General features: G+C 43.1%; 1 protein-coding gene across 6 annotated transcripts in view; it reads left to right on the top strand.

Annotated features, from left to right (window-relative positions):
• GRIA1 (glutamate ionotropic receptor AMPA type subunit 1) overlaps positions 1 to 23,879 on the top strand; it is a 321,187-nt gene that overhangs the window by 246,098 nt on the left and 51,210 nt on the right. For all 6 annotated transcript variants that reach the window (XM_073567910.1, XM_073567912.1, XM_073567911.1 and 3 more), the window contains exons 10-11: positions 10,668 to 10,874; positions 15,762 to 16,132. In XM_073567910.1, the coding sequence (XP_073424011.1) occupies positions 10,668 to 10,874; positions 15,762 to 16,132 (578 nt within the window). The remainder of the gene's footprint in view (positions 1 to 10,667; positions 10,875 to 15,761; positions 16,133 to 23,879) is intronic.

Below are 23,879 nucleotides of genomic sequence, written 5' to 3'. Positions count from 1 at the left end.
AGGTAGAAAAAGGGACCCTGATTCCAGTGATGTATCATTTAGCTTACTGGGTGCAGCAGTTGTGATACTATCAGAGTTTTTAGATGTAGAAGAACTCAAAAAGAATGACCCTACCCACACCACAGCTTTCAGTGTACATTGTATATTGACAGTGGTGGGGGCATGGTTGAACTAGGAGGCACATGGGCAGCTTGTCAGGCAGTGATAATATCCTGCTGATAAAACATTTATTGTATTGAAACTACAAGCACACAACCTAATAAGTGACATATCGCTGGAATCAGTGTCTCAGCTCCTACATTATGCTGCCCTCAGGTTACATAGCAAAAACTGCTGACATTTTCCCTATAGAGGAATTATTCAACTATACTAAAAACTGTACAGGCTCCGTGCGTGGGATAAACATAATAAACTGATGTCAAGTGCAGAACTGTCTAGACTAATAAAATATCCTAATATTTATCTCAAATGGTAGCAAAACAAATCAAAATGGAAAATTTATTGGGTTTTATAGTCACTTTGTTTTCTCACCAAAAATGGAATAAAAAGCGATCAAATAGTCGTTTGAACTCAATAATGTTAAGAGTAAAAATTACAACTTATATTAAAAAAACTAAAAATGAAGCATGCACTCTTACAACTATGTTGAGCAGAAAAATAAAAAATATCTATCTTTTGGCAGGTGAGAAGGATAAATCAAAAGCACATAGTGACTGACTGGGATTCATCATAGATTTGGAGCCGACCCTAACAGTTTTCCTATGATTTTGTTTCCCTTAACAACCAATCAGAGCTCAGGTTGATATGGACAATCCTCAATGACCATTTTGATATATCTTCCCCATTCTGTCAGTTTTTCATGAAGAGTTATTTAAACCCTTCCTGACACACAGTCATGGCCAAAAGTGTTGACACCCTTGAAATTGTTCCAGAAAATGAATATGCAAATTGCCTTTTCAGAGAGGAAGGGGACTTGAAATCTATAGTGCCACCTTTTGGAAGCAGCAATCCTACAAGTCCCTATCGACCCTTTAACGAGTCTTGCAATATGACTTAAGATAACACTAATTTGCAGACACGGCATTGCCCCTCATCAGTGCAAAGTATGAGAACTGATTTGGCTGTGTGAGAGTCTTTAGACTCGGGTCTAAGGGTACCGTTACACTTAGCGATGCACCAGCGATCCCGACAACGATATGGATCGCTGGTGCATCGCTAAGTGGTCGCTAGTGAGCTGCCACACAGGCAGATCTCACCAGCGACATAGCAGCGGTCGGCGGTCGCTACTTACCTGTCAGACGCGGCGATCCCAACGTCCTCCCGCCCGCGTCCATGCGTCGCTCGTCGGTGCCACAGGAAGCCCAGCAGGAAGTGGCCGACGAGAAATGATCCAGGACGTTCTCGCGCGATCAGCGATAACCAGCGGGGGAGCCGGTCGGAGGTAAGTATCACATGTAGCGATATCGCTAGCAATATCGCTGCTGCGTCACAAAACCAGTGGCGCTATAGCGATATTGCTAGCGATATCGCTATGTGTAACGGGACCTTAAGGGGTGATGTTTCTCCTTGAGGAGAGTGACATACCGGCCATGGCATGCCAATGTAAGGAGGCTTATTCACCGTGCAATGCACCTCTGGGAAATTTAATAGTCAAATTGCCTCTTCTGAGAGGAAGAGTACTTACTTAGGTCCAGTATGTCATTCTCCACTAGGAGAAACCTTACCCCTTAGACCTCAGTCCAGAGACTCTCACCTAGCCAAATCAGTTCTCATACTTTGCGCTCATGAGGGGCAATAGCCCGAAACACCGTGTCTGCAAAGTGAGATTCTTATTTGGATTTTATCTTAAGTCATATTGCAAGACTCGTTAAAGGGACAACAGGGACTTGTAGGATCGCTGCTTCCAAAAGGTGGCGCTATAGAGTTCAGGTATTCTTCCTCTCTGAAGAGGCAGCTTGCATATTACATTTTTATGCAGAAGCATTGTACGGTGAATAATCCTACTTACATTGGCATGCCAGAGCCAGTATGTCACTATCCACAAGGAAAAATGTTACCCCTTAGACCTCAGTCCAAAAAATGAAGTATTTCTCCAAAAAATTATTGCTATTACACGTTTTGTTATACACATGTTTATTTCCTCTGTGTGTATTGGAACAACACAAAAAAACAGAGAAAGAAAGGCAAATTAGATATAATATCACATAAACCACCAAAATGTCCCAGATAAAATTGTTGGCACCCTCAGCTTAATATTTGTAGTAAATAACTGCAATCAGTCGCTTCCTATAACCATCAACAAGCTCCTTATACCTCTCTACTGGAATTTTGGACCACTCTTCATTTGAAAACTGCTCCAGGTCTCTCATATGTGAAGGCGCCTTCTCGCAACAGCAACTTTAAGATCTCTCCACAGGTGATCAATGGGATGTAGATCCGGACTCATTGGCAGCCACTTCAGAACTCTCCAGCACTTTGATTCCATCCATTTCTGGGCTATTCTTGAAGTATGTCTGGGGTCATTGTCCTGCAGGAAGACACATGACCTAGGACGCAAACCCAGATTTCTGACACCGGGCACTACATTGCGAGCCAAAATCCTTTGGTAGTCTTCAGATTTCATGATGCCATGCACACAGTCAAGGCACCCAGTGCCAGAAGCAGCAAAACAACCCCAAAACATCTTTGAACCTCCACCATATTTGACTGTAGGTACTATGTTCTTTTCTTTGTGGGCCTCATTCCATTTTCGATAAACAGTAAAAAATTGTGTTTTACGAAAAAGATCTATGTTGGCCTCATTTGTGCACAAGACATTTTCCAAGAAGGATTTTGGCTTACTCATGTATATTTTCCAAACTGCAGTCAGTCTAGCTTTTTTATGACTCTGTGTCAGCAGTGGGGTCCTCTTGGTCTCCTGCCATAGTGTTTCATTTAATCCAAAGGTCGACGGATAGTTTGCACTGAAACTGATGAAGCTGTGCTGTGCATAGCATAGTACAGCTCAGGACAGCACAGCTTAGCACAGCTCAGTACAGCACAGCTTAGCACAGCTTAGCATAGTACAGCTCAGCACAGCACAGCTCAGCATAGTACAGCCCAGCACAGCTCAGCATAGTACAGCTCAGCACATCAAAGCACAGCTCGGCATAGTACAGCCCAGCACAGCTCAGCATAGTACAGCTCAGCACATCAAAGCACAGCTCGGCATAGTACAGCTCAGCACAGCTTAGCACGGCTAACAGCAAAGTAGCTCTCGGCACAGCTATCAGGTAACAAGTAGACAATGAAGAATAAATCAATCATTGAGTGAAAAAATTAATTAACTATGGGTGTTTTTCATTTTTAGAGAAGTAGACCCCAACCGATCAGATAGTAATAATAAAAAAAATACAGATAGTGTATACTCTCTCCCGATCCAGAGCCGGCTTCCTGACACTGTTTTGTTCTTTTTGTATTGGCTGTAGCAGTGACTTCATGTCGACACCACTTTTTGTCTGCAGCAGTTATGTCATGTTAATAGCTGGTATCACCGCTGCAGCCAGTTACTGAGTTTGACAGCTCATGCTGTCAAGAAAAGTAGAAACTCTGTGCTCAGTGATTGACTGCAGCGGTGATACAAGCCATTAACCTGTCATCACTGCTAAAGAGAAAACCGAGACTAAGGAGGGTGAGTATTATCTGTATTTATTCTTTTACTACTATCACACTGGTTGGGGTGGGTGACTATTGTTCTAAATATGGTAAACCCTTTAATCTTAAAGGGGTACTCCAATTTCAGTAAGTGGAAGTAGTTTGGTGGGGACCTGATCTATGAGAGTCCCAGTAACTTGTCCCTTTCACAGTTTTTCCTCTGGGCAGGGGCAGTTCTAGCATAGTATAAAATGGGCCAGCTGCAGAATACTGCACAGGTGCGTGGCTGGTACTGAGCAGGAAAAAGCTGTAAAGCAGCTCTGCAGCCCCTTCATTCTCATACTTGTTGATGGTCTCGGATGTCTGTCTCCCAGTATTAAGTGAATACATATTCTAGCTATATGCCATTACTTATTATTAACTAAGGTTTTTATTTTAATTTTATTTTTTGCATGTTTTATAATTGTTTTTTAAATTTCCATATCCCTGTCTGTAGTAAAAATAGATAACTGTATAAATCAGAAATCTTGCAATTTTTACATTGGTTAGTAGGCGTTATACTGGCCTCACACTTAGTATGTTCATATAATGCTTCTACAGAAAAGATCGGGTCTATTGTTGCTAATACCCATGTGCCCAACAGGAAGTAGGAGTCTTAAATTAGGCCTAGAGGCCAGTGTGCAAATTGTGAGATTGTCGTGGCTAACTGACCACGATACCGGAGGTAGTCCCCAGAGGGCACTGCAGCGCCGGAAGGAGCAGCACCCGGAGAATGAGGACCTGCTAGAAAGTGGAGACGGTGCGGCAAGGTTCTGTGCACTGGTCGGATAGTACCCCGCTGGCACCGCGGCACCTGGAGGGAGGACGGACGCGCCGGCAGAGACAAGGCAGAGGAACAGGGGGCCAAACCAGAACGTGGAGATACCAGGGGTGAGACAGGCACGTAGTCAGAACAAGCCAATGGGTCGAAACCAGAAGGGAGCGCAGTAACCAGGGGGTGAAACGGAGGAGTGGTCAGGGGCGAGCCAAGGGGTCAGAAAAACGTGAAAAGCTAAACGGTACCAAAACGGAGGACGGAAACGCAGGTCAGGGAACAAGCCAGGTCATACACACAACAGGGGTCACGCATACAGAGGCACAGCAATACCCACAGAGTCACTTAGGTCAGCTGCTCAAGCCAAGGGACCAGAACTATCACTGACAGCAGACCTCGGTCGGATAGCAACTAAATAGCCGCCTAACCCCAGAGAGAGGCAAATTAGATTAACCCCTGTCTGATCAGAACAGGGTAGAAACAAAACCCCGTCCTGGAGAATGACAAAGATATTTTATTTTTTTATGATGTGATGTGAAAAATAATTATAAAATGACATACTTGGTTTAAAAATACATTTACCATAAAGACCTAATTTAAAGGGAACCTGTCACCATGCAAATGTTGTCCATTCTGGAGGCATCATGTCATAGAGCAGGGGGAGCTGAGCAGATTGATATATAGTTTTGCGAGAAAATACTCAGTAAGGCTACTTTCACACTTGCTTTGTTTTGCAGTGCGCTTTTCCCGCAAAAAAACGCATACAAACGCATACAAATGCTGCGTTTTTTTCAAGCATTTTTATGAGCATGCATGAAAAAAACGCAGCGTTTTTATGCGTTTGTATGTGTTTTTAGTGCGTTTTTACCGCGTTTGCGTTTTTTTCCAGCATTAGTTGGCCCCTCACACTAACCCAAACCATGACTTTACTAACCCTAACCCTTAACCAAACCATACCCTACCCTAACCCTGACCCTAACCCTAACCCTTAACCAAACCATATTAACCCTAACCCTAACCCTTAACCAAACCCTACTAACCCTAACCCAAACCCTAACCCTAAACCCTAACTAACCCTAAACCCTAACCCTTAACCAAACCATACTAACCCTAACCCCCCTTAACTAACCCTAACTCTAACCCAAACCCCTAATTTCCATTGTCTAACCAATGGTCAACAAAAAAACGCATGCGCAAAAAAACGCATACATGTGCATGCCAATGCGCACATATGCGCACCCATAGACTTATAATGGGTGTCTTGCTGTAAAAAAACGCATTGCGCTCGCATGCGTTTTTTTGAGGCAAGTCGGACGCCCAAAAAATGCAACAGGATGCATTTTGTGCACCTGAGCGCACACCACAAAAAAACGCATGCACGTAAAAACGCATACAAACGCATGTGTATGCGCACATAAGCACATCCCATGCAAAATATAGGGGAAAAGGCGCATGCTTTTTTAGCGCTAAACTACAGCGCAAAAAAACGCAAGTGTGAAACCAGCCTAAAACCCATGATTTCATCATTTAATTCTCTGCTGTTTCTGGGATTTCCGATCCAGTGGGCGGTCCTATCAGTGACTGACAGCTTTCCATGTATAAGTGTGCAAACAGAGTGAGCTGTCAGTCACGGATAGGACCGCCCACTGGACCGGAAATCCCAGCAATAGCAGAGGATTAAATGATGGGAACACAGGTTCTACTGAATATTTTCTCACAAAAGAATCTATCAATCTGCTCAGCTCCTTCTGCTCTATAACATGGTGCCTGCAGGTTGGACTGGATTTTCTTGGTGACAGGTTCCCTTTAAACAATAGGTCATTTTTTAATGAAACATTCCCTTTAAGCGCTTGTCTAGATTGTCTGCTACTTGGTTCCCACACAAAATACAGATGATTGTTGGGGCTTCAGGCTTTAACTATAAACCTTGTGATTGGTTGATAGTTAAAAGGGTTGGCCACTCACTTTTTATTAATGGCCTATCTATTGGATTGACCATCAATATCTGATCGGTGGAAGTGCGGCATCCGGCACTTCCACGGATCAGAAGTTACCGGCGGCAGTCGGGAGTTCTCAAATGCTGCTGGAACACAGCAACTCCATCATTTCTATAGTGGCTGCGGGTGGGTTCTACAGATCCAAATGGTAGGAAGTGGGTCTGCAGTACCGGCCGCGGCCACTATAGCTGTGACGGAGCTGTTGTGTTACGGTTGTATCTGAGAACTTGGGATCTTTGGGGGTCCCAGTGGTCAGACATCCAGGGATCATTAAGTTATCCCCAATTCTATTGATAGGGGATAACTTATTAAGTTAGTTCCAACCCTGTAAAGAGGATGTTCAAAAAAGAGGATTACAAAAGAGGGTCTCTTTTTGTTTCTTCTGAAACAGTGCCACCTTTGTTTATGGGCTGTTACTGGTATTGCATCTCAATTACAAAAAAAAATTTTGATTGAGCTGTAATATCAGACATTGTCCCTGGATAATAGCGGGTCTGTTTTTTGTTTTTTTTTGGAGAGGGAGCGAACTCTTCTTTGCTTTCATTCCAATCCTTATCAATTTATATACAAAAAAACAGAAAGGAGTACAAAATACCCATATAAAATATCACAAATATTTTATTAATTAATCTCATAAGACATCATAATGGTATACTATACTATGTATATATATATTACAACACTGTCACAGTACCAGAAAATTGCTATGGGTGTAGCAGGATCAAATAAAAACACATTATCACCATAATTATGGCCCCGTAACCACCCAAGAAATCCAATAAAAACCCTCCAGTACTGAACAAAATCTCACCCAAATAGGTCCAAGTAAGTGGTCAGATCACGCAGCACCAACGCGCGTTTCGCGTGGGCATCCTCAGGGGTCTGTGCCCATGCAAAATGCTCGTGGTTACAGGGCCATAATTATGGAGATAATGTGTTTTTATTTGATCTTACAACACCCATAGCATTTTTTTGGTACTGTGACAGTGTTCTAATATATATATATATATATATATATATATATATATATAGTATAGTATACCATTATGATATCCATTTATGTTCTCTGAATTCCCAGGTCCATATATATTTGTAAATGTGTCAGATCTATTGTCATTTGTGATTTTATTGTCCATATATTTTTAATATAATAATTTCAATATGATGTCTTATGAGATTAATTAATAAAATATTTGTGATATTTTATATGGGTATTTTGTACTCTTTTCTGGTTTTTGTATATAACCTTATTTGGAGTATAACTGTTTTTAGTAGTGGTTATTTTTATTGATTTAACCCAATTTTCTGGATTTTTTATTCACCTTATCAATTTGTAGTAGATACAGACTTGGGAGCATTACAAGAAAAAGATGCCTGTGCATTTTACCCTTCATATGTTACATATTACTTTTTACCATATCTTCTATCACGTAAAGAGTGAAGGTTTTCGGCATAGTGCACTTACTAACCCCAGCGCATACAAATGAAGGTGCGGCAATGAGAGATTGCATCGATTACTGTGCCCAAGTTCCCGGAGATACTGACACTTACTGATATCTGAGGATGATTTATGTCCTCTGACAACGAGGTAATGACAACAGAAAGCTTAAGGGAATTTAAAAAAAAGACGAACAAAAAAAAGTCAGCAATTTGCTCCAACTTTCTGAAAAAGTAAAAAATATTTGACAGCCATGGCACAATCTAGGTTCTGTTCATATGAGTTTTTGAACCCCTATGATGAAACAGAAAAAAAAATTAATTAAGGCTACTTTCCCACAATGAGTTTTGGATACATTTCTTCTCTGCTTATTTTAAAAAAAATGCAAATAAGGCTAGTTTCACACTAGCGTTTATTCGACGCAGCGCACGGCGCCGCTAAGCCCCGCCCCCTGCCGGCTCCCTGCCCGCCCCATCCGGTCATCGCCGCCTACTATCGCACATGGACGCTTGCGATCTGCGCACCCTATCTTTAGCATAGGGTGCGCAGATCGTGCGCTGGCCGTGCGCTAGTAGGATTTTGGCAAGCGCTGCGCACTTTTGAAGGTGCGCCCGTGTGCGCCGAACACAGCATGTTGCATTTCAGCGCGCTCGGCGTACCTTCAAAAATGCGCAGCGCACGCCAAAATCCTACTAGCGCATGGCCAGCGCACGATCTGTGCACCCTATGCTAAAGATAGGGTGCGCAGATCGCAAGCGTCCATGTGCGATAGTAGGCGGCGATGACCGGATGGGGCGGGCAGGGAGCTGGCAGGGGGCTGGGCTTAGCGGCGCCGGTCACTGCGTTGAATAAACGCTAGTGTGAAACTAGCCTAACTTATTTTACTTAGGCCCCATTACACATCTGGTACATGTGACGTCTGTTTTCACATATACTGAAGATACATACACACACCCATTATAACGTATTGGGCTGCGTGCAGTCCATGTGACCCTCATGTAGATAGATAGGTGAGAGATGCGTAGATAGATAGATATCCATGACATATATAATTTGTGCCTTGCATGTTTAGCTTACTGTACGTGTATTTACCTAGTAAATAAATAAGTAAATTAATTAAAATAACAACATTGGTTCCCCCATTTCTGATAACCAGCAAAGATAAAACAGACAGCTGTGAGCTGATATTATTAAGCTGGGAAGGTCCATGGTTATTGGGCCTTTCCCAGCCTAAAAATACCAGCCCGTAGCCGACCCAGAAGTGGTGCATCACAAGACACTCCCTAATTCTGGTGCCTTGCCTTGGCTCTTCCCTATGCCCTGGAGCATTAGCAATCAGGGTAATAGGGCTTGGGGTTGATGTCAGCTGTCAAAAAGCACAGCTGGCATCAAGCTCTGGTGTTAGTAGTGGAGATACATAGATATCTGTGACATATACAATTTTTACATTGCGGGTGAATCCAAGGGCCCAATAACTATGGAACTACCCAGCTTGATAATATCAGCTCACAGCTGTCTGATTTATCTTTGCTGGTTACCAAAAATGATGGGGAATTCATGTAATGTTTTACATTTATTTATTCACTAGCTTGGCCTGCACAAAATTTTCACACATTGGTCGTCAGGGGCGCAGGCAATTTCAGAAAAAGCAAGCTAGTCAAATGTAAATGTATTTCATGAGCTGAAGAACACAGACAGGTATTTATATATGTAGATTGGTAATACAATAATTTGTTTTGATAAGTAGAGGACAAAAAATGTTTTCCGGTTGAGGTGCCACCTGCAGGTCATTGTGTCATTATGTAGGTTTATGAAAATGAATGTTTAAACTGTATTTAGTGATAAAATTGTGAATGTGTGGTTTGTTCGGCTGTTTTCTTGCTGAAGGGAGGAAGTTTACCTTTCAAATGGTGTATCGTGTGTATGGGTGGGCCAAAGTAATCAGCGAAAAAGCAGTGCATGTTTACAAGTGTGCTTTGGGGTACTGTGGTGCCACCTGCAGGACATTTTTCCTTACTGCAGGTTTATGAAAATTAATGTTTAAAATGTATTTTGTGATCAAATCGTGGATGTGTGGTTTATTTGGCTATTTTCTTGCTGAAGGGGGCAAGTTTACCTTTCAAATGGTGTATCATTTGTGTGTGTTGGTGAAATATGAACGGGGATACAAAGGAATCACCGAAAAACAATGTTTAGAAATAATAGAATAGATTAGGTTAATACATGTACAGTAAGTTACACATGCAAGACACACATTATCTATGTCATGGACATCTATCTATTATATATCTAGCCATCCATTTATCCATGTATCTATCTATAACATTTTATCTATATCTTTAACGCATTAAAATTAGTAATTTGTATTCTGAATTCTATTCCGGTACACGGCACACGGTTGGTACAAACATACACACTGTCGGCCAACAAAAAAACACACATATAGTAAAAATGGACCATCTCACGTGTACTTTTTTTTAAGCGGAAGTGTGAAGGGGGCCTAAGGATCCAGTCCTGGGGGATGGGATGTATGAAAAAACAGCGGCCACATATGAGAGGGGCATATAGTACAATATGCTAATTTTTATTCCCTGATGGGTACTTTGAAAAGCCATAAAATGGATATTATTGGAATAAAGCTGAGCTGTAATACCACACATGGCCTGTGTCAAAGAGGGGCGCTTTGGCAAAAAAAAAATATATAGATACCCATCTATTTTACTCTAAACTGTCTTAAGTGGTAACCTGATGACTCATGAAGCTTTTTTATCCCCTATGTCATTAGGAAGCACCGTACGTGATGTACAAAAAGAACGCCGACGAATTTGAAGGCAACGATAAGTTTGAGGGTTACTGCGTGGAGCTTGCCCAAGAAGTTGCCAAGCACGTGGGATTCAAGTATAAACTAGAGATCGTGAAGGATGGGAAGTATGGCGCACGTGATTCGGACATGAAAGCCTGGAACGGGATGGTGGGCGAGCTGGTGTATGGGGTATGTCTACTCTGCAAACCGCCTCCTACCTACTTCGAAGTTGTGTGCGCGGCATGGCGCTATTATGATTAGGCCATAAGAGGAGCCGGGGATATCAGAAGTGGTTCGCGTGGCTCCCATACTGATATACTGGTCCTGCAATCAATTTGTTCCTCTCTAATTGTTTCTTTATAAGGACAGATTGGTGGCATTATGACTGCACAGCCACATTACAGCTTGTTAAAAGCCGTTGTCATGGAGACACATAGCCCTACATAGGAACTGTGGAGACAAAACTGTAGGAGACTGCGAAAAGTTGCTTCATTTTTAATTTTAGAGGCATTGGTTATCGTTTTAAAGCCCCTACCTTCTTGTTAAATGTACTCAGCATAAGGGCTCGCTCACATGTGTGAATCCGATCGACTATGGTAGTGACACTCGACTGACTCAGTGACGAGAGACTTACTTTCTCCATCTTCTCCATTCTTTGTGTCCACGGATGTCGTACCGCACTTGGATGACATCTGAGTGCAGTCTGATGTTTTACACGCACCCATAGGCTTGTATGGGTATGCGTCATCCGATTTGCGGATTCACTCGCCGCATGCTGCGATTTTTTTTCACATGTCAGAGAAATAAAAACACTCATCAGCACTGTCCCATAGAATGACACTGAACTGAGTGCAATCCGACAGCACATCGGATAGCGCTCGTCCCAATTATACGCTGAGTGGGCACTAAGACTAGGGTCACACAACCGTTTTTCTCTTATCCGGTCCAATTATACAAATCACACTCTAATCAGAGCCTGATCAGAGTGGAATCCGATTTTCTCAAAGGTGGAGAATAAAAAAATAAATTCTCCACCTTCTCTATAAGGTCAGTCTGCAAAAATCGGACCGCACTCGGATGCCATCCAAGTGCAGTCCAATTTCTTCCACGGACCCATAGAGATGGTGAGTTCTCCTTCAATGGAAGTCGTCAAACACAGGTTGGACAGACATCTGTCTGAGATGGTTTAGTGAATCCTGCCTTGAGCAGGGGGTTGGACACGATGACCCTGGAGGGTCTCATTAGATGCGATCTTGCAAGGTGACTCTACAATTTGAATGTCGCACGACATGTCGCCACGTAGCCCCAGCCTTAGGGCTTGCTTACACTAGCGTATAGCGTCCGATGAGGGAATCATGTGAGAGAATCGGATGCTATATACAAGTGAGCCTCGGCTCAACCTCTGCTGCGAGCGTGAGCTGAGTCGGATCACAGCTATGGAGAAGATGGAGAACTTAATTTCTCCATCTTCTCCATTGTGGGAGTCGGCATATATCGGAATTTCACGATGTTTTCCAGGCACCCATATGTGCTTGTTTTGCTCGCACCCATAGACGTGCTTGACGTCCGGTATACAGTCATATGTAAAAGTTTGGGCACCCCTATTAATGTTAACCTTTTTTCTTTATAACAATTTTGTTTTTTGCAACAGGTATTTCAGTTTCATATATCTAATAACTGATGGACTCAGTTATATTTCTGGATTCAAATGAGGTTTATTGTACTAACAGAAAATGTGCAATCTGCATTTAAACAAAATTTGACCGGTGCAAAAGTATGGGCACCCTTATCATTTTCTTGATTTGAACACTCCTAACTACTTTTTACTGACTTCCTGAAGCATTAAATTGGTTTTGTAACCTTATTGAGCTTTGAACTTCATAGTCAGGTGTATCAAATCATGAGAAAAGGTATTTAAAGTGGCCACTTGCAAGTAGTTCTCCTATTTGATTCTCCTATGAAGAGTGGCATCATGGGCTCCTCAAAACAACTCTCAAATGATCTGAAAACAAAGATTATTCAACATAGCTTTTCAGGGGAAGGATACAAAAAGTTGTCTCAGAGATTTAACCAGTCAGTTTCCACTGTGAGGAACATAGTAAGGAAATGGAAGAACACAGGTACAGTTCTTGTTAAGCCCAGAAGTGGCAGGCCAAGAAAAATATCAGAAAGGCAGAGAAGAAGAATGGTGAGAACAGTCAAGGACAATCCACAGACCACCTCCAAAGACCTGCAGCATCATCTTGCTGCAGATGGTGTCACTGTGCATCGGTCAACAATACAGCGCATGCATAACACCTTTTTGTATGACCAAACAACTCAATCTTTGTTTCATCAGTCCACAGGACCTTCTTCCAAAATGTAACTGGCTTGTCCAAATGTGCTTTTGCATACCTCAGGCGACTCTGTTTGTGGCGTGCTTGCAGAAACGGCTTCTCTCGCATCACTCTCCCATACAGCTTCTCCTTGTGCAAAGTGCGCTGTATTGTTGACCGATGCACAGTGACACCATCTGCAGCAAGATGAGGCTGCAGGTCTTTGGAGGTGGTCTGTGGATTGTCCTTGACTGTTCTCACCATTCTTCTTCTCTGCCTTTCTGATATTTTCCTTGGCCTGCCACTTCTGGGCTTAACAAGAACTGTACCTGTGTTCTTCCATTTCCTTACTATGTTCCTCACAGTGGAAACTGACAGGTTAAATCTCTGAGACAACTTTTTGTATCCTTCCCCTGAAAAGCTATGTTGAATAATCTTTGTTTTCAGATCATTTGAGAGTTGTTTTGAGGAGCCCATGATGCCACTCTTCATAGGAGAATCAAATAGGAGAACTACTTGCAAGTGGCCACTTTAAATACCTTTTCTCATGATTTGATACACCTGGCTATGAAGTTCAAAGCTCAATGAGGTTACAAAACCAATTTAGTGCTTCAGGAAGTCAGTAAAAAGTAGTTAGGAGTGTTCAAATCAAGAAAATGATAAGGGTGCCCACACTTTTGCACCGGTCAAATTTTGTTTAAATGCAGATTGCACATTTTCTGTTAGTACAATAAACCTCATTTGAATCCAGAAATATAACTGAGTCCATCAGTTATTAGATATATGAAACTGAAATAGCTGTTGCAAAAAACAAAATTGTTATAAAGAAAAAAGGTTAACATTAATAGGGGTGCCCAAACTTTTACATATGACTGTATATACTGACATATAGTATAACATTGGAGCCAGTGATATCCGATGAAACAACCGGTAGCGCTCGTCCGAGTTATACGCTGGCTACTCGCCAGTGTGAGCGACCCCTTAAATTGAGTGAGCCATATTCTGACTTATAAGAACGTTTCAGGGATTACAGAGTTTGATAAAAGCCGCTGTACGTGAAGCGAGTCTATGTGCAGCTTGTTGGGGCATCCCTACAGCAGGGAAGAGATTAAAATAAAAGGACATTTTTCCAACCCCCTTCAGCTTTTTCATCTGTATGGATTCCCAATAGTAAGGGGAAAGTGAACTCAATGCTTTATTTATTAATTAAGTTTACACAACCAACTGGAGATTTTACGACGCCGTCTGACTGATTTCTACCTCTCCATACTATGTCTGCTCAGTGCATCTTCCCCCCTCCCGTCCTGCATTTTTTTTCTCTTCTACCCCCCCCCCACGGCTATGGACATGTTGTTGCTTTACCTCCCTTGATGGAAGCTGGTAACCATGGCAACCTCACTATGGTGCCTGCGTGGCGGCCTGCAGCCATTTTGGTAACCTTTCCTGTTCTCACATGCTCCGTCTCAGTGGGTGCAGAATCTCAGTACTCGTCTTACAGAGAGCCTAAAGGATACGTCAGCTTTTCGCCCCGTGACTTTTTTTGCCCCCTGGTGTATAAAACCGCTTACTGAATCTGCGTGGTTATATCCAATTCATGGCACGTGTCCTTTAATTTGCTTTTTATATAGATACTATTACATTAATTTATTCTGCTCTTCCGACTTTGGAAGGCATGGACTTTTACATAAAAATATTCATGGGTGGGAACAAACTTTTAAATATGTGACCTCTCCTATATCCTGTCAATAGCCATAATTCTGTGATTAACCCTATATCTAAAGGGGTTGTCGCATTACCGATAGAGTTGATCAAGAAGATTTGTGCCGCCTTGGTCCACCATCCAGCCCGGTCTTCCTTAGCAGCTGGACCAGTGCATCCTTCCCTTATGGCACTAGTATCCTCGGCCCATCATCCTGGGTGCCTGACGTGTGCTAAGCCACATGAAATAATAATGTTGTGGCGTAACGCACATCGTGACATCATGTGAGGCCTTTTGACTTTGTGTAAGACCTTGTACGAGGACTAGTAAAGACCAAAGGCTGCCATGATGCAGGCTACAGAAGTGAAGACTGCGCCACGTACGGCAGGACTGGACCAGGGCAGCGCAAATCATATCACTCAACTTTGTACGAAGTAGTCGTAACTGGACATTGCCCCTTCTACCAGAGTCATCCAGGTCTACAAGAACAAGCTGCACTCTGGCGCATAGAGGAGGGATCCCAACCAGGGATGACCAACCCCATTAATTGTTGTGATTCAAGAACCCATGAGTATTTCTTTGTATTGCAACCAAAAACAGAGGCCATCTCTTGTGCTCCTGTATAAGCCATCAATTAGGAAATGCTTGAGTCCTAGGTGGTCATCATCATTGACCTCAAACTGGTAATGTTCCACCATCAGAAGAGCACCTAATTTTGGCCAAATTACTAGATACTGCTGGTGGTCAGATATAACATCAGCCTGGGCTTACAAGAGGAAACCCACCAAACAGTGTATATATGGGCCCAATTCATTTTTAATCCCGTAACCTTTGCTATTAGGTGGTATCTCCATTAACTTCTAGGATTTCTGAAAGTTGCCAAGCATGCTTAGTGTGGATATGCCATGAATTTCTGAGATGAAAATACCCCTTTGAGTCATATTTATATGCAAGTACTGCTTGACAGAGTACACCTAGACAAGTATTTTGTATGATATTTTTGACATAATGCCAATTTAATCCTTGTTTTTCTTGGTGTTCATTACTTTCCTTCTTCTGCAGAGAGCTGACCTGGCGGTTGCACCATTGACTATTACACTGGTACGGGAAGAAGTTATTGACTTTTCCAAGCCCTTCATGAGTTTGGGCATATCCATTATGATCAAGAAACCCCAAAAATCAAAACCTGGTGTTTTCTCCTTCTTGGATCCCTTGGCATATGAAATTTGGATGTGCATAGTCTTCGCCTACATTGGAGTCAGCGTGGTTCTCTTTTTGGTCAGTCGATTTAGCCCATATGAATGGCACAATGAAGATTTTGAGGAGGGAAAAGACCCACCTTCTACGGACCATTCAAATGAATTTGGAATATTTAACAGCCTCTGGTTCTCCTTGGGAGCATTTATGCAACAAGGGTGTGATATTTCCCCCAGGTAAGTCTGAAAGGTTTATGGTTACAAGTATCTCAGGTGGTACCAGTTATGCAAAAGTGCTAGATAAAGAAAAAAGTCAAGTACCGGTAATTTTTAAGCAAGACTATTTGAGGATTTGCTTAATGAGTACATTTTGGAGTTTTTTGCGTCTGTAGAAAAATTGGTTAGAAATCTATGCATTTTCTTTAAATAAAGTGTTGGTTATTTTTGGTTTATAAGGAGGAACCTCACATAGATTTCAATGGTGGGCCATGCAAAAGCAATAGTGACATATATACTGTGTCTCACTAGACCTCCATTCTCCCAAGAAGTGAGCTCAAAATGGGGTTGTCTTCTGCTAGACCTTTGGGGTTCATTAGTGTATCAAGGACTAGGCCTGTTCGAGCACACTGGAAGTAGTCCCTGGAATGTCCAGTAGGCTCCTGGAAAAAGACGGGAATTCAAGACATCTGAAAGAGCTGGACGATCTCTGCCCTAAAACAGAGCATTTGAGATGGTTTTCCATTCAGAAGGCATGAAAATGGATTGGAGAAGGGTAGGAAAGAGGCATGGAGGGGATATTGGAGAGTTGTGGAGGGACATGATGAGGGCATGGCTATGGAATGTTCAGGGAATGTTCAGAAGTAGAAAAGTATGGTTTAGCATAAGGAGATTTATACTAATACATTAGGAATTGTAGTTTAAAGGGGACCATTCCTCAGGTGCTCCTTATGTAAATCGCCTTCACCATATTATAAAATTCATTTTTAACTTTACTACAAACTCTCTATAGCACTTTGGCCGCCCTTCATGCCGGCCAAAATTTCTGTTGGAATGTGTTCCGACATGTTTGCTACATGATGACTTGTTGACCGGTCCTATGAAGGCCCCCTGGACTTTGCTCTGAACTCCGTCTATGCTTTCTAACACCGCCCCTCCTCCTCTGCTCAATGCTCCCTCTGGACCTAACAACGGATATGATTAATGTAGATGTCATTTCCTGTTCACAAATTATTGTGATCATATGCTCAAGCGCTGTTTTGCTGTTCAATGGTGCAGACGCTAGATTTGGTTGACTTTATCAATGACAAAAGAGATGTCATCCATGTCATCCATGTCAATCAGAGGCAGATGGGCAACTCTAGCGGGCACAGAGTGGGCACAGAGCAGGGTTTGTGGATGTCCATTCAGTACTCATTATCATTGGAATGATATAGAGGGGTCTTAACAAAATGAAAAATAGAGTTTTCAGAACTCAGTTTCTTTCAGCACCATATCTATGTCATACTGTACATAGGGAAAAACCTGATGAAAGATAGAAATCACGCCTAGTTTATGGTACCTTTAGTTTATCTAACATTATGCATGTCTTTTCAAGAGGTCCTGTCACTTGCCGTAAATATATATTTTTTGCTACCTGCTCTAAATGGCGCCGTTCTCCTGAATTCGCCATTGTTTTTCGTTTGTTTCTGCGCCTCTTTGTTCCTGAGATCTGGCCCCTTCTTCCTTTGATGCAACTCTAGTTTTCATAGCTAAGTGGGCGTGGTCTTCAACTCTTCTATGTAGGTGTCTTCTTGACCATGCCCCATTGGCTATATAGACTAGAGTTGCATCCAAGGAAAAAGGGTCCGTATCTCAGGAACGAAGAGGCGCAGAAACAAATGAAAAGCGACGCCGGATTCTGGAGAACAGCCGCATTTATACCAGGTTAAAAATTACATATTTTTGGCAAGTGAAATATCATCTTTAAGTCTAGACAATCATGAAATGTTCTGTATGTGTCAGCCGTACTGGAAATAGTTTATGAAAATGACTTTCTCACAAGCTTTCAGATGAATGACGCCATTATGCGATTTTCACTTCCAATATTCCTTTTTTTTGGAAGCTGAAGGCTTTAAAAGCTTTTCTTTATTGTATTCAAAAGGGGTGGCTCTCCCCCCGCTCTAAAACCTGCAGCCATGTTGGGCCAGAGCCCTGCTTCCTATGACATTAGTGGTCAAGTGATGGCCACAGAGACTTATGTCTGTCAGTACTGTCTGCACTTTGTGCTTCGGTATGCAAACTTTACTAGGTGTGCACCAGGAACAAATGCCAGCCCCTGCTGCCTGCACAGTAGGGGGAGTGTAACTTGCACTGTTGTTATCAATGACGGTATAAGGTCCCAGACAGTCCAATGACATAAAGAAAAATATTTAAACCTATTAAAGATCATTAAAACAAATATTAATATGTTGGTGTAGTAGGCAAACATACAGTATTAGGAGAGATAAGAAATGGATCTAAAAATATTTCCATGTTCCCCTTGTATGCTCCAGGCATGCACAGTGTCTAGCTTCATTAGTTACACCACACATGCCCAGGAGCGTGTACCACGCAGTACTGCACATGCATAGGTGAGTCTACCGTACAGTACTGCAGTACTGCACATACCCAGGGGAGTGTACAGGGCAGCACTGCACATGCCAGGGGGAGTGTACCACGCAGCACTGCACATGCGCAGGCGAGTGTACTTCGCAGTACTGCAGATGCCATGGGGAGTGTAACGCACAGTATTGCACATGCCCAGGGGAGTGAAACCGGGCAGCACTGCACATGCTCAGAGGAGTTTTCCACGCAGCAATGCAAATGCCCAGGCAAGTGTACCTCTCAGTACTGCACATGCCTAGGGGAGTGTACCGCGCAGTACTGCACATGCATGGGCGAGTCTACTGCACAGTACTGCAGTGTACAGGGCAGCACTGCACATGCCTGGGGTAGTGTACCACGCAGCACTGCACCTGTCCAAGCGAGCGTACTTCACAGTACTGCAAATGCCATGGGGAGTGTAACGCACAGTATTGCACATGCCTAGGGGGAGTGTACCATACAGTATTGCACATGCCCAGGGGAGTGAAATGGGGCAGCACTGCATATGCTCAGAGGAGTTTACCACGCAGCAATGCACATGCGCAGGCGAGTGTACTGCACAGTACTGCACATGCCCAGGGGAGTATACCGCACAGTACTGCACATGCCTAGGGGAGTGTACCGCACAGTATTACACATGCCTAGGGGAGTGTACCGCACAGTATTACACATGCCTAGGGGAGTGTACTGCCCAGCACTGCACACAACTAGGAGAGTCTGTCGGGCAGTACTGCACATGCCTAGGGGAGTGTACCGTGCAATACTGCACATGCCTAGGGGAGGGAGTGTACCGCACAGCACTACACATACCTATGGGAGTGTACTGTGCAGTACTGCACATGTCTAGGGGAGTGTAGAAGAGTGTACCCCGCAGTACTGCACATGCCTAGGGGAGTGTACTGCACAGTACTGCACATGCCTAGGTGAGTAGCATGTCCAGAAAAATGCCAATAAAGCCTGAAAAGTCAAATTTGTAGACTGAGCAGCATGACTTCTAAGAATTGTGGCCCTGCCTCCACTACTCTTTTAAGCTTTTATTAGCCTACAACAAAAGTGTTTAATTTTATACATATGGCAGCAATAAAGGGGTTTTCTTAAAAAGCCAACTGCATCCAATATAACACTATGTTGCTAAAATTGTGTGGTAGGTTCCCTTTAATGTATAGAAGGGTCAAGTCTGCGATAGCAATTATTATTCATTCAGAGGAATTCAGCACTGTGGGAAAAAACTGGGGTTCTGGAAAGGGGGACACCCATTTATATATCTAAATCGGACATTGCCTGTATGAATGAGGCCTCTCGAACTGGATCTGTCATGGTGACATGTTCCTTTTAACAAGTCATGTTAGATACCAATTCCTTCGCGGCATGAGACTGTTGTTCTTGATAATGCTTTCTTTGCTAGACTCTGGCTACAGTCGGATAATCTAGGTCATCGGAGTAACTGGAAGAAGAGGTTATTATTAATACAGTACATGGTAATTGCTTCTCATATTCTGTAACTTGTAGGAATCCTTCAGTGGCCACATTTTCATCAGAGCAAAACGTTGCAGAATTAACACCGGCCGATAATTTATTTTAATTATTTGGAGCGCGCCGACCGAATCCGCGGCTTCTCGAGCTCCCACAGAGGCCACTAATAATGTTTGTGTGAATATACTGGTAAAATGCACACAGTGCCTGCAGACAGCCCAATACTCAATGCATACCCTGCCGGGTATATTAAGTACCTCCGCAGCCTATTTCTAAATTGTTTTTAAACAGCAATGAAGTCCCTCTTCGCGCACAAATTCACAGGGCTCCGCTGTAGACAAAGAAATCTCGCAGCGTGGAGACCGTCCGCGAAAGCCTATCCCGTAAACCTACATACATAAACATGCATGGTAAACCTTGTCGCTGCGCCTTATCCCTGCACTAAGGGGCACAGTGTTAATTAAATCTCAGCCGGCTGAAGAGAATCTAACTCTCAGACATTGCGAAAGCCCCAGGCCTTCTGGATTTTATGTATTTGTAAAGGTCACCTCCTGATGAGGGATTTGGTGTTGAAATTGAGTTAGACAGTTGTGGGAAAAATAAGTAAGAAATCAGTCATACCTCAGAGTAAATAAATGCATACTGGCATCCCGGGCAATCCTTTATACATTGTTTTAGCTCCATGTTTTTTCCGTACCTTTTTTGTCCTACTGAAAGAAACACTTGTAAAATACTGTATTATTTGCCGATCTTGGTGCCAATTCATGTGGTTTTGCACTTCTTGTAACATCTCGTACCTTCTTTCCAACTATGACTTCTGTCCTGGGGCAGTGTACAGGACATCGTAATTAACGTTACGTATAGCGTAAGTAAGCCGGATGTGCCGAGAAGAAACAGGAGTAGAGATGAGCGACTTTGCCTTTTTTCGGGTCGAGTCGGGTTTCATGAAACCAGACTTTCGCAAAAGTCGGGTCGAACGAAATCGGCCGACTATAGGGAAAAGTCGGAGGCCGACTGAAACACGGAACCCAATGCAAGTCAATGGGGAAGAAAAGTCGGCAGGGAGTGGAGGACAGGAAACACACCTACAGTGCCCATTTCAATGCCAAAAACATAAATTCTTATTACTGAAGCTTGTCAACCTTTAATTTACTTCCTAATAATAGTTACGCATTGAAAACTGGGGGTTATTTGGCTAAAGTTGTGGGGGGGTTGAGCTGGCTCCAGGTTTTTGTGTGCCCTGGGCCAAAGAGTGTCAGTGTGCCCCTTTAACACATACCACAACTCATGATGCTCCGATACGGCACAGAAATATAGAGGTATAGTACAATAACACATACTCCACTGCTTACATGACATGACTGATCTATTTTAAATAGTACAAAAGCTCAAAAACAAGACAGTATATTACTCCATACAGTGTTATGGGCACCACATTGTGCGCCATACAGAATAATGAGCCCCATATATTTCTCCATACCGAATAATTAGTCACATATAATGTTCCATACAGTATATGATGAGCTCCACATAATGCTCCATATATAATGGGCCCCATTTGTAATACTCCAGTGTATAATGGGCCCCTTAGATGCTGCTCCAGTGTCTGATCTGCCCCATTTACAATGCTCCAGTACATGATGGGCCTCATGGATGATGCTCCAGTGTATCATGGGCCCTAATAATGCTCCATGTATAATCGGCCCCATTTGTAATGCTCCATTGTATAATGGTCCCCTTAGATGCTACTCCAGTGTCCGATCTGCCCCATTTACATTGCTCCAGTACATGATGGGCTTCCTGGATGATGCTCCAGTGTATGATGGGGTCTAATAATGTTCCATATATAATGGGCCCCATTTGTAATGCTCCAGTGTATAATGGGCCCCTTAGATGCTGCTACAGTGTCTGATCTGCTCCATTTACATTGCTCCAGTACATGCTGGGCCCTATTTTTAATTAACCCAGGCATGGTATGTGAAAAGAGCTCCATGGAGTAATCTGAAGTGTGTGCTTCAACATCCTTCACTTTTGGTGTGGGTGAAGGACACAAGGAAAGGGGTTGCTCCTGACCAGAAGCCTGCAGTTACGACTCAGTGCTTGCATTTTTTACAACTTCAGAAAAGGAGGCGATAGAGCTGGAGGCTGTTTCAGCAATGTAAGCCACAAACAGTTCCTGATACTCCGGCTTTAAAAGCAGTCTACCTACTCCCAGAAAAGAGAGCCTTACAGGCCTTCCAGAGCTACACCATGATGCTGGCTCAACACCTCCTGCCTTAGCTGCTATTGTGTTTTTGGCAATACCAGCAGATGCACCACCACCACCATCAGTACCACAGTACCAGGTGGCCCTCCATGCCCACATCCGCATCCTCTTCCACCATACTTCCTCATGTTTTGGAAAATGGACCCAAAAGACCAGCAGATATATGGTACTGTATCAGAAGCGTACAGCTCTATACAGTCTATGGATAACAGTAAATCTCCGTATATATTTCATGAAGCATACACAGACGCTCACGGGCTCAGTATGGATTACCCAATAAAATAACAAGTTGAAAAAGGGTACAGTATCACCAGATAAAAGGTATATATAGTATAGTGTAAATATTCTGATTCTCCATATACATTTCAGGAGGCAGACACAAACGCTCTCAGGCCCAGTATGGATTACACAAGAATATGAAAAGCTGTAAATGGGTTATGTAACACAAGCGTACAGCTGTATACAGTGTTGGGGTAATCTTAAAGTTCCAAATATAATGCCAGAGTAACAGACAGACGTTTACAGGCTCATTATGGATTACACCAGAATCTAAATAGCTAAAAAGGTTACTGTATCAGAAGCGTTCTGCTATATACAGTGTTAGCCAAATTGAAAATATCGGTATATATTTCCGTAGTCACACTCAGACGCTCAATCAGTTTGGTTTTGACCATAATAAAAAATGTTGTAAAAAAGGTCCTGGATAACAAGATAGCAAGTATATATTTTTTAGGGTACAATTGAAATCTCCATATAAATAGTCCCGGAGTCACTCTCAGATGCTCACACAGTATGGATTTGACCGTAACGCTAAAAGTCGAACAAAGGTACTGTATAACAAGATACAAGCTGTATCGAGTATAGTGTAAAAATTTGTTTCTCCGATTCACCGTATATAAAGAAGGCGTAACCCACACACGCTCACTCACTATGGATGATGTAGGGAAGGTGGACTGACAGACAAATCAGCGTGTAGTGAGAAGCAGAGGTGTAGCGCAGTGTAAGTGTGAAACCGCTAAGATAAAGAGAAAGGGTGCAGTGTTTTAGCTTGCCCATTGGAGGGCAGTGGAGAATGTAGGAGTGGGACTGAATAACTGCCATTGGTCAGAGAAACTTTTAGGTGATGGTGGGCGGAGTTACCAGAACTGGAAATATAAAAGGCTGAGGGAAGGTTCTGGAAGAGTCAGTCAGCGAAGGGAGCACAGTAAAGAGGAAGTTCTGCTGAGGAAATAGAGACAGTGGAAAGGCTCCAGAGAGGACTGACAGTTGAGGCGGTCACAGGGGGTGGCCCAGAGGTTGGTAGCCACAGACGAAGACGGCCTGGGGCTATCATACGGACGGTGTGCTCAGACTGGTTCTGCGCTGTGGTGGTTGGGCCTAGGCCAGCCACAGTGGAAGAGCCACAGAGGATGCCACAATTATAGTTACACAGGAAGTGAAGGTACCGGGGCCTGTCTACAGAGAAATGTGAAACGGCTGTGGTGAATTGCTGTTGTCGACAGAAGGATGGGCACTAAAAATGGACCTGTTCAATACAAACTCTGTCTCAGTCTCGTGTTTGTCTGCGGCAAGAAGAGGGTCCCCCCCCCGCAGTTGGTTATCCTACAGATGACACCTTAATAC

Source organism: Dendrobates tinctorius, unplaced genomic scaffold, assembly GCF_039654945.1.
Source record: "Dendrobates tinctorius isolate UK_male_01 unplaced genomic scaffold, ASM3965494v1 ptg000020l, whole genome shotgun sequence".
NCBI classification, from domain to species: domain Eukaryota; kingdom Metazoa; phylum Chordata; class Amphibia; order Anura; family Dendrobatidae; genus Dendrobates; species Dendrobates tinctorius.
The sequence above is the reverse complement of the archived record's forward strand: the minus strand, read 5'-3'. Positions and strand labels throughout refer to the sequence as shown.